This window comes from Syzygium oleosum, unplaced genomic scaffold (genome assembly GCF_021117445.2).
Source record: "Syzygium oleosum isolate NSW1041296 unplaced genomic scaffold, Sole_v2.1 Sole_v2.31, whole genome shotgun sequence".
In the NCBI taxonomy this organism is placed as follows: domain Eukaryota; kingdom Viridiplantae; phylum Streptophyta; class Magnoliopsida; order Myrtales; family Myrtaceae; genus Syzygium; species Syzygium oleosum.
In genome coordinates, this window is record NW_026607515.1 from 2052628 (window position 1) to 2064450 (window position 11823).

General features: G+C 38.2%; 1 protein-coding gene across 1 annotated transcript; it reads right to left on the bottom strand.

The window, feature by feature from the left end:
- Positions 1-1006: 1006 nt before the first annotated feature.
- On the bottom strand, positions 1007-2451 carry LOC115683231 (transcription factor LAF1). The gene is made up of 3 exons (XM_030607696.2): positions 2222-2451; positions 1783-1912; positions 1007-1607 (listed from the first exon to the last, which is right to left on the bottom strand). Exons 1-3 carry the CDS (start codon positions 2355-2357, stop codon positions 1007-1009), a joined length of 867 nt encoding a protein of 288 aa, XP_030463556.2. The 5' UTR covers positions 2358-2451.
- Positions 2452-11823: the final 9372 nt, after the last annotated feature.

Genomic DNA, 11823 nt, shown 5'->3' on the forward strand with positions numbered 1-11823 from the left:
AGCCAAGCGAGGGCGACCCTTGCCAGACGCCAGCGAGGAAAACCCTCGCCCTCGCCAGCCCAGCGAGGCTGGTGCTCGTTCGCCTAAGCAAGGGCGACCCTTGCCCGACGCTGACGAGGGCGACCCTCGCCCGACGCTGACGAGGGCGACCCTCGCCCTAACCTAGGCTGGCGAGGCCAGCACTCGCCTGAGGCCAGCGGAGGTTACCAGCGATGGTGGGGGAAGGAAGAGGGAAAAGAAAAAAAAAATAAAAGAAAAGAAAAAGAAAAGGAAAGTAAAAAAAATTAAAAAAATATACTTAAAAAAAATTGACTAAAATACCCCTTCTCCAATGGCAAGAATAGTCGTCGGCCGGCCAAAAGTACTTATTTGAGACGATTTGGCTATTTCGAGCCCTTATTTGAGAAAATTTGGCCACTTCAAATTCTTATTTGAGACAAGATCCACTTCAGGCGTTTATTTGAAATTTTCCGAACAAAATATGTTAACGGGCTTGAACTTGAGCCCCTTTCGGCTCCTAGAGTGAAGGTATCAGGCCTTCATTGCGCACTCCAAACTTATGTAAAAATTCATAATGCTTTCTTAATCTTCACATTATTGATGTTAATGAATATGATATATGTAGCATTAATATATATCTAGTTGGATCATAAATGCTTAAGATTTAATAAGAATGGTCCTAACTTAATGTATTCTGGAAAGTTCCAGCCTGATCTCTCTCTTGAATTTTTCCATGAGCAAGTGAAAAGGATTTTGTTAACCGATACACCATCTGACTTTCATAGCCTACTGTATAAGAAGCTTCACTCTTTTTAACCTGCCCGGGTTTATTAAAATGATTTCAGACGAAAGGCTTCTGTTGTAACTTACAGGCGGTACCTTTTTTTGGGTATGCCATGCACTTTCATTGACGAAAACACACCCTCAAAAAAAAAAAAGTATGACTACGTACGTACAAATTATTCTTTTATGCATGCTCCATGTAAATATAAAGATTGAACCCCCCTCATGTGTACATTGTCACGTTTACATCACTGCCCATGTTGAACTGACTGCAAATGTCATCCCCAGAAAAATAATCCAAGTAATAATCACCTCCCGAAACCTGATCCATCTCCAACTTCAACTGTGAACTATACATGTCGCTCGCGCTTGCACTAACAGACCCATTACTTAGGTCGTTACCAACATATTCACCGCCGTAGGAATTTCTAAAATCGCTTGTGCACAAATCATGCACAAGAGGGTCCTGAAGATTTGAGCGGTCATCGAAAGCAGCGCCGTAGTTCGGAACATCATTCCCTTGATCATCTTGATTCAGCCACTCCGCGAAGAAAACCTTGGGCAAGAAGCTGCGTGGGCCATCTCTCGGTAAGTCAAACGATGGCTTTTCCTTTCGTTCCTTTGATGTGGGGATTTGATCTGGAGGAGGCGAAGATTCCACATTGTCGGAATTGGTACATTGACTTTGGGCATGGTGGTAAGCATCTAATGAGGATGATGATGATTCGGTCTTATTTGCCCCCCTCTTCTTAAGATAAGAATGCCAGTGATTCTTTATCTCATTATCGGTCCTTCCTGGCAAATGCTTTGCTATTTGGGACCACCTAACCCACAAAAAAACAAACATATCCCTCATCACTATTCACTTACTCCTTCAAACAAAAATTTAAGAACTTGCTAAAAGCTTTATTAATATCATGGTGAATAAATGTATTACTATACACTGGTTAAATATTTAAGCTCTCATAATTGTTTAGGTCATTAAGCTGTTGCGCTTACTTGTTGCCTATCAAGCGATGGAGGGACAAAATAATCTCCTCTTCTTCCACAGTGAACATGCCTCTCTTTAGGCCAGGCCTCAAGTAATTGATCCACCTTAATCTGCAGCTCTTGCCATTCCTCTGCAAGCCTGCACATTCGTACATATATCACGAACCATATATATAGAGCTCGCATGCATAGTTCAACCGGAAAAAGAGTGAATAAAATGAACAATCATCTAGTTGATCTAGTCGTTGAAAACAAAAAACACTCTTTTCCTTGAACAATGCATACTTCATATAGCTAACTAGCTATGGCCAGTGCGGGGCTTTCCAAATTATTTATAAGGCAATGCAATCACTTTACAAGCTTTGTCAAATTTGCCTGGTCATACATTGAACACTAGAATTTCATGTTTATACAGCATATGATAAAGAAGTATATCATGAAAACTTACCGGTGTTGATGGGGACAGAGCTCCAGCAACCATGGCCATGCTTGAGGACATAGTTCCTGAGCCTCTGGTCTTCTTCAGGTGACCACAATCCCTTCCTGTGCTTGGGTTTTGGCCTTTCTGATGACTTCAATGCCATAACGTTATGCTCCCAGGAAGATAGTTTTGAGAGTCAATGAGACTCTCGGATGTTGACAGAAACTTCGAGAGAGAGAGAAAGAGAGATGAGTATTTGCAGTGTTCCCTGTGCTTGCAGAGTCCGAACATAAGGGCTAGTGATATTTAAAGCAGAGCGAGTTGTTGCAAGTCTCCTCTTAATTAAATGAAAGTGTCCATACAATAATGGGCTTGTCCTCTGTGTTTGGAAACACAGTGCCTTTCGACATCTGTCATCTATCAAAATGTCAATGTTACCTCTCAACTTTTTGACCTTGCTGTTCATGACTGTGACCGTAAAGTTTTACTTTCACTTTTGTCTTGTTTTTATTTAAAGCTCGTGTTTTCACTGTTCCATGCTACATGGATTTATACTTTAAAAATTTAGCAGATTTAGCGAACGACTGGTCGAAGTACTCGTTAAGCTAAGTCAAATAAGGTTAGTTAGCAACCGCCTTATAGAATATATATGATTGTATTGAAAACGGGGTCCTTGAAATTGTGTGGGATTGTGTTTTTGTGCTTGAATATGGAAGCTATGTCCAGGCGAGGTGGAGGCTACTAAAGAAAATAGAATAGCACACGTGCTTTGCCGGGGGAATAGTTCTTATTTCATGTTGATTATGGCTCAAAATTAATCCCAATTGATTTGAAATCGGACGCACAATTAAAATTGCAAGGAAACCCGACCGTACTAGGAAAGTCCTAATTGAGCTATAGCCAACAGAACCGTGGGTGATGCAAAAAAAGAGAAATTAGTTTCTCGCTAGACATCTTTTCCTTATTGTTGTTGAAGTCTTATGTTGGCGTCAAAGAAGGGCTATTATGTATTTGCATGTAAATATGTTGTTGAGCTTGGTCTCTAGTGTCTAGTGCGTGTGCTTAACATTGTTTGAAACTTGTGAGAGACGCGAGTATTGAGAGTAGTTATCCAAAAGCGAGAAAACTCCCTCTTGTGATTGATTCTTGTGGGTGTGGGTTTAATCTAAGATTGAGATCCACTTGTGAGTGAGTATGATTGAGCGAACATATTTCATCTTTACCGATTATAGAGGACCAATTCCATTGATCTCTCTATATGTAGTGAACCACATAAATTCCTTGTGTTTAGGTTTTATTTGTGCAGTTTTTACTTCTTGGTCGCTTCCTTTTGATTTGTTCACGCTTCCATGTTGGTCGTAACTATTTAAAAAAGAGTAAGCTCATGAGTTGGGAAAAATATCAACTCTAAAGAAAATCGAATAGCTCTTAGAAGGTGAGCATGGCATGCGAGCTAGAAGATGGGTTTAATGTTTAGGATATGCGTCAGAGATATTTCTAGAAAACATTAACCGATTTCGCGCGATAACAATTTTAAAAAGTAAGCTCACGAGTTGGGAAAATATCAATTCAATGACTACGAGGCTGAGAATGTGATGTTGTCTACCCTTAAGAAAGCTTGGCGCAAGTCGCTGCATTTTGTCGTCCGAATTTGAATTGGAGTGAGATAGAATAATATGGGATTAGAAATCTTTCAAGTATCCTCCGAATTATAGAAAATCTCATCACATGTTTGGTAAAATCCAAGATAGGATTAAAATTTTTGAAAATATTTGAAAATCTCACTTGCTTGGCCCAATTTCGGGCAATATCCAAATCTCACCGTTTGAGCTCCCTCACCATCATCTCAAACCCGCTCTCTTCAGGTTCCTCCGATTCGTCTCCTTCACCACCAGGTTTGCTAGATCTACTACCATCGCTACCTTCAAATCATAGTCCTCGCTAAGCTTCACCGTATCATAGGTGATTTAGACATCGGCGAAGATGAGCCTCAGGTCACCGACGGTGTTACGGAGCAAGCGGGGGAGGTAGTGGCTGCAGCGATCTGGTAGATGAGGCAGCAATGTTTGATGTAAATGTGAAGGGTGGTGATGGGGTGGTGGATGCCATGCACAAAGCTCAGGTTTCACTTGACATCAAAGCGACGAACTAGGGGTAGTGAAGGGCGAAGAGGAGGTGGACGGAGATCCACCAGTGGACAGCACTGGGACAACAAGTAATGAGGGCAGACATGCCTCTATTGTGGATGATGACCTCAATGGATTCGGTGCACTCATGAAAGCATTCAAATTCTTCGATAGTGGTGGCCATGTGATGTATAACTTCTCATTTTCACTCTCAGTCATCGGAGCACGATCGCTTGAACAACAATGATGATCGGCAGTGGTTAGAGGCAATGACAATTGCACGATGGTCAAAATGATGATGATCGATTGTGGGGTAGCAGGTGAAGTCGGATGCGTCACTCCATCAATCCATTGTTGGAAGAAAATAGATAAGTTATTTTTAAAAAAAAATTATCCCGTCAGGATTATCCCACGCCCTTGCTCGGATTTCTTATATGGTATTAGTATATCCGGATTTATGTGGTCTAGAGGGCATCGCCAAACACCAGATAGGATATTTTGTTATCCTATTCTGACTCAAATCAGGACTACCAAACGCTAGTTTAACTCATTTCACTAGGAAAAATTATCATTTCAGTCCTAAAATTCTTATACTTTCCAATTTTGTCAATGAGTTCTAAACCTTTGCACCAAATACCAACTATGCCGACTAGAAAGTGCCATAAAAAAGTTTTTATATAGCTCCAACACTGTAGTTCTTCTTGTCCGCCACACGCTATCTATCAAATGAGCCCTACCCGATGTGTTGTCACTTGTGTACCTAATGTCGGTAGTTTCTCTAGAAAGATTCCTCGTCAGGGATTGACGAATGATTTACAGCTCTAACTCCAATCAAAAGTCTCACAACTTTGATTTTATGCGAGTGTTTACCCAATGAGTAGCCTTATTGACACCCATATCTTCTAATTGTAACAGCTGGAGAAGAAATTATTGACTCAGTTAGGAGAGTTGACAAAACCCCACCGTCACCCAAAAGAGAAGCAACCTTTCTTTATTGCCTTCAAATTCATCTCATTTTCCACGAAATGAATAGTGATGTATAGGCGTACTTAAATTTGTCCTATTCGGCTACACAATTTGTCAAAGACTTTCCTATATAAGGTTGTTTTCTCTTCTCTATGATTGATTATCTAGACACTGAAATGTATGTTTTTCATTTGGGTATTCTTTTCCCCATAATGTATTCGTAACAACAAACTGGGTTAGAGCATCCCCCAACATCTATATTAAGTTATGGACAGCAGACCAAATCAAACCTGATCATTAACAAGATGCAATTCATACATGTCAAGTTGGGTTCGAATGGGAATGAAAAGAAGAAGATGTGGAGATTCCAGAGATTTGTGGACGAAAAAATTCCATCGTGCATCATGTGTTCATCTGGCGAATGGTAGAAAATTGCTTTGCTTGGGGTTCAGACAATATTATTTAATAGCATATTATATGCTGAGCGTGATTACAGAAGAAAAGGCGCGATTCTATGGTTAGTACTAACTGTCATCGACTTGTCGATCATTGAGAGAATGAACCCTTTGGACACGCTAACCCAAATTAAGCCAAGCATGTTTTCCACACTCCTTGATATGAACCTCTTAAAATCCTCCCCGTTGTCGAATAATAATTAGCCAAACGCTTCGATGGAACTATATGTGGTAAGACAATAAGCGACAGAAATAAACAAAGCTGGAGAATCTTGCTACAAATGACAGAAAGGATTAGAATGGAAACTCAAGAAATACAGCAACTCAGGTCAAGAGTCTCCAGTTACCACAGATTTGCCTACCCGAAATTGAACTAAACAAATTACTGCTTTGGATGCTGCCAAGACCCAAACAAAACATCACATTTGACCCTGGACATAATGCCACTACTAGAAACAAGAAAACTATCATCATGAAGCAAGCTCCAGATTTCAGATGAGGTAAACAACAGCACACCATGCAATCTTGCAAGCATCATTAGTAATAGCCTTCCCCTTCCAACTAGCACAAATCCACTGCAACTCGTACACTCCAACTCTGCCTTATTCTTTGAATACCACAGCATCTATAAAGCAAGCTCCAGACTTCACAAGAAATAGGACACTCAGAAAATAGAAAGTGATCCCTAGATTCAGGGAAAGATCCACAGAGAAGGCAAACATCATTCAAAGAAGGATTTCACTTCCGCAATCTATCTGTAGTACAGTAGGAACAACCTGCTAAAAACATTTCTGCTTTAACAGATAAGCCTGAGTCAACGACCAAAAACCAAATAAGCTTCATAGCTGCAGCCTTGTTCCAAGGATATACCCATCCATTTGGGCAAGCATACGGACCACTTTGTAAAAAGAATGTAAATGCACACCGCAAGTTAATTTTTTATTTTCAGAAACCAACCTCACAATGCGACGAACAAGTATATACGTCACATTTGTGTACACAACATGATTTTCTCTATCTACTTTTGTATGTAATTTAACTTAATTGATTCTCTCCCATCTAATATTCTCACTAGTCCCTTCGTTACATGGTATGTAAATCTTACTAAGACACGCATAATAAGTATGACATGTCATACACAATACAGGCTGAGTAACCTTTCGGTTACAAAACCCATGCCGATCATTGTTGATTTGGATAGCTAGCTAATTTCTAAAGCTACATATAACTATTCATATCAATGTTGGTTGAAATGACTAATGAACCAAAAACTCACACAGCCGAGTCTCAAAAATAAGAAATCCAATAAGTATTTAGTCTAACAAAACAAAATTATAAGTGTCGGCATGGCTAACCTTGTGGAAGAATTCTACAACTAAAGAATAAGAGTTTAAGGTTAACAAAAGATCTTGTTGGTTCTTGAAGAATTAATAAATAGTGTTTGCAATATATAATGGAGTCGGCCATCATACCTAAAGTTTATTAAGGCAATAAGGCATAGGTATGTGTGTGTGTGTATATACATATATTGCTGAGCGATTCATATAATAAGATGAATGTGGGCTTAATATAAAGCGCGTCTCTTCCTAGGTTATGAGGGTTGTATGAAAAGCTCTCCCTCTCAGTCCTTTTCTTCCTACCAACTCATTCTCGATTTTCACTGCAATTTGTCATTTTCCCTTAACAATATCATAATGGTGGTGGTGGTGACGGTGGTTTTGTTTTTATTAGCTTGGCGATCACATTATTTAACGTCCTGGAACGGTTGCTGTGCTGTCGGTATTTGGTGATGGCACTTTCCATCGAAATTTAAAACATGGTCACCATCAATTTGCAGACTAAAAATCTTCATATGATTTGTATGAATCCATTCAAGAGTGGCCTCTAAGAAGAGGGGCAATTTTTGGGTGGTTGTCTTTCGATAGGAGTTTGAGGACGAGAGTAGAAAGATCGGATACACCTCGGAGATGGACCTTAGGGAGGCTGGTGGCAGCCAGCGCCCTTGAGTGATTCTCATATATTAAATATTGCGGATCCCATATAAGACTCGCATGATCTAATAATTAAGATTAAATGGACTCACATGTGCCAGATGCATACAAAACTTACTTTTGACACACATACTAGCCTCAAAGAAGAGGGGCATTTTTGGGTGGTTGTCTTTCTATAGGAGTTTTAGGACTAGAGTAAAAAGACTGGATCACACCTCGGAGATGGACCTTTGGGAGGCTCGTCGTGGCCACCACCCTTGAGTGATTCTCAGATAATAAATGTTGTGGATCTCGTATAAGACTAGCATGATCTGAAAATTAAGATGGACTAGATTCAGATGTGCGGATACATGCGAAACTTTCTCTTTACGCACATCCTAATTAGTGTTAAGTATGACACGTACATGGAACAAGGTGCGAAAGGAAAAGGCCCAGCGGCAGTGTAGCCTCTCTCTCGTCATCACAAATCGACGTATGTAAAGACATCGAATTTTTAGAAGGTTTACGTTTATTGGGTAATATACATCACATTTGATACGAAGTTAATAAAAATTATTGTGGACAAGAAATGTGGAATGATGTAACGTCCCCCTTCGCATACGAGTTAAAAGATTGACGGGACAGGATTGTCCATACGTGAAGAACAGTTGAGAAGACCAAGAATCGGTACATGAATGGGGCTTAATAAAGAAATCTTGTCTATGATTGAATTGATATTGCGTGTGCAGGATTCCCTTACAGGTCTAAATCGCTGGATATTATTAGGTGAAGAGAAAGATTAAGAATATGCGGAAGAGAGAATTGTCTCATTTTTGTATATTTCGAACATGAGTTGTGGCTACAAATGTGTTTTTATGTGCCACTAATATTTTCTGATTGATTTCCCTGACACTACCTAACAAGCAGAATTTTATAGTTTTGTACGTGAAAATACTTTTTTTTTTCGGTGAACTATATAATAAGTATTAGTAAGGGTAAAAAAACTGTTAGTAACAAGAGTAAGTAAAAGTTTGTCCAATAAAAGAGAAGGCTAGCTTAGTTTTTATTGACAAAGATACTAGAAATTGGTACTTGGACAAAAGTCAAATGAACGTAGGTAATTAGCTCAAATATGAGTTCATAATGCAATACTAATTGGTAACTTAATCAGAGAAAACTCTGGTAATTATTCCAACTAAGGTTGGTAGTTTCTAAAAAGAGTTGGCAAAAAAAAAATTAAATAAATGTCGACAAGCAACACAAATGAGATTTGACAAATCAAAATTTGTTGTTAACTTAATGAAAGAAAAGTTGGTAAGTTACACAAACAAGGGTTAGAAAATTCATATACTAGTTGAGAAAATTGAGGCGTTTATAAGAAAGACAAGCAAAAATCGATAAATGATAACAAAGTTGTTAATTTAGGATAAGAGAACTCCAAATGAGAGTTTGTAACCCAAAACCAATTAATAATGTAATTGGAAAGAAGTTGGGAATTCACTCAAATGAATATCAATAAATTCACTCAAGACTTGATAAATTTGCTGGGTTGGTTTTAAAGATAAAAAAACATTTGGTACTTTGCATATTGTCGAAAAGAATCCGTCGTTTCATAAAAAGTTTTTTCTAAGTTACTAATAAATTACCGAAAAATCATGTGATTGATATCTTCTCTTGCTGATATATATATATATATATATATATATATATATATATATATATATATATGTATGTATGTATACACATGCCAACTCCTCCAGAAATTTACCAAAAAGGAAAGAAATCCGTTCTTTTGGAACGAAGTGGTAGACTCCGCCCTTTAACAAGCGTTATTGGTCGGTCACAATGTAGATGTTGATCGAGCAAGCAAAATGGATCGCAGATGCCAATGCACTACTAAACAATTGTATCTACACTTGTCATCGCATTTAAAACTCCGAGTTGAATATAATACCAAGAAAAAAAAGAGCTAGGTTAATCAACTAGTCCCGAACCACTTATGGGATGTCCTTGTCATTCTATTTTCCTAATTTGTGGAAATTTATTCGTTAGATTCAGCACGCGGATGATTAAAGAAAATGAGATATGAGATGTGAGCCGTCTGGCCATTTAAGCAAGGCCATGTGCCTAAGCATTATTGAAAAATACATTCCTTAGTATTTCTATAAGTACCAAAGTGTCAGCATGTGTATAATTACTTCGTATAATCATAATTAATGACAGTTAAGAACAAGTTGTGACTCAGCGATTACGCCATGGTGCTTAAGCAATGTGCCATGAGGGTCTTCGTCCCATTATATAACCAGGACATTAATGGCTGACCAAGTGATGATGAGGCATGTGTGTGTCTCTTATAGTCCAAAAGGATGATTAAGGATTAGGACACACTTGCTTCTTAATTATAGTGATTATCGAATTTGATTCGGTCTGAAGATGACCAACAGCTGTACAGTCTTGTCCCTTGGTCCCAAAACCATGCCCAAGAGGGAATAGAAAAAAAAACAAACGTTACATCAATAAAATAATGCTCCATTTATTTTGCGAAAAATGAATAATTTAGAAAATATTTTCTTTAAAATATTTATTTGTATCACTTACAAAAATGAATGAAAAAAATATTTCCATCATTCAAGAAAAATGTTTAGATATAAATTGTTGTCAATAATGAAAATATTTTAGTTAACTAATTATTTCAAGCGATATAAGCGATTATTTTTAGAAATATATTTTCCAAATCGTTCATTTTCCGCGAAATAAACGGAGCCAAGAATCATTCTTGGTAACCAAAGTTGCTTTGGGGCTGATTAATTAAACCACTGGATTAGAATGAGAGTTTCTTTAACAACTCTTCTATAACTTTAGATCCCTTTTTTTTTCTGTCAATGCTTGATCAAGGGCCAAAAAGTTTGAAGATTTTAGCTTGAGCTATATCGATACGCTTTTACGTGCACAAATCGTTCAAAAACAAACTTGCGGAACTGTATAATTATAATATTAAAGTGAACAACAATTGTGTAGAAAGAATAAAAGGTTAAAGGTTCTCTAATTCGAAAGGTTAAAGTAAAAACCAAGAGATTTCTATGCATTCAAAATGAGATAATTCCACAAATATAGATCATGTGATACATAAGTCGTGTTTGCCTCCATTTTGTTGATGGAAACTTCCTCAAACCTATCCTATGATTATTAGCGCGTTACAAATATACATCACCATCATATAAGTTTGACCAAAGAACTCAACAATAAAAACTCTCTAACCAGGAATGTTGGGGAGAAGATCACCATCTTAATCTATTTTTAGAAGCTTAAGATATCAAGAGAGAGTAGAATGTGCGACGGGTCAAAGACGATGCACAGGTGGTTGGTCGTAGGGTTTCCATCAAGAAATACCCTTCATACCAACACAAACAATAGCAGAAAAAAGTCTTAAATCTATTATACTTGTACCGATTCAGTACTAAACTTTTCAATTGTGCTAATTCAGTACTAAAAAATTTTTCAATTATGCCAATTGAGTTCTAAACCTTTTCATGTTTTGCCAGTTCAGTCAATCCGGCCATTTTTGCCTGAAATCGCTGACATAGACACTGACCGGCGCTGATGTGGACATATTTTAATATTTTTTTTTCCTTTTCTTTTTCTTTACTTTTTTTCTTTTTTTTCTTGGACTTGAAGCCGACAATGGTCGAGATGCCCCTGCCGGCACTAGGCAAGGGCGTCACAGCCCCTCTCCTAGATTTGTTGAGGGCTGCGATGCCCTCGCCAAATCTGACCAAGCGAGGGCTACATGACCCTTTCTGGCCCAGGGCGAGGATGTCCCGGCCCTCGTCGGCCCTAAGTCCAAGGAAAAAAAAAGAAAAAGTAAAGAAAAGGAAAAAAATTAAAAAATATTATTAAAAATATACACGTCAGCGCCGGCCGTGTACGCTAGTCATGTCACGTAGAACGGCTAGCATCTACGTTAACGATTTCCGGCCAAAATTTATCGGATGGACTCAATTGGCACAATTAAAAGGTTTAGGACTGAATTGATAAAAGTACAATAGGTTTATGACTTTTTGGACAATTTTTCCGATCTTATATATTCAGAACTTTAGTTCCATAGACTATAG

Coding starts and splice junctions, on each gene's coding strand:
- LOC115683231 (XM_030607696.2), bottom strand. CDS start 2,357: ATGGCATTGAAGTCATCAGAAAGGCCAAAACCCAAGCACAGGAAGGGA. Junction 1,913..2,221: donor CTCTGTCCCCATCAACACCG/GTAAGTTTTCAT, acceptor ACGAATGTGCAG/GCTTGCAGAGGAATGGCAAG. Junction 1,608..1,782: donor CATCGCTTGATAGGCAACAA/GTAAGCGCAACA, acceptor TTTGTGGGTTAG/GTGGTCCCAAATAGCAAAGC.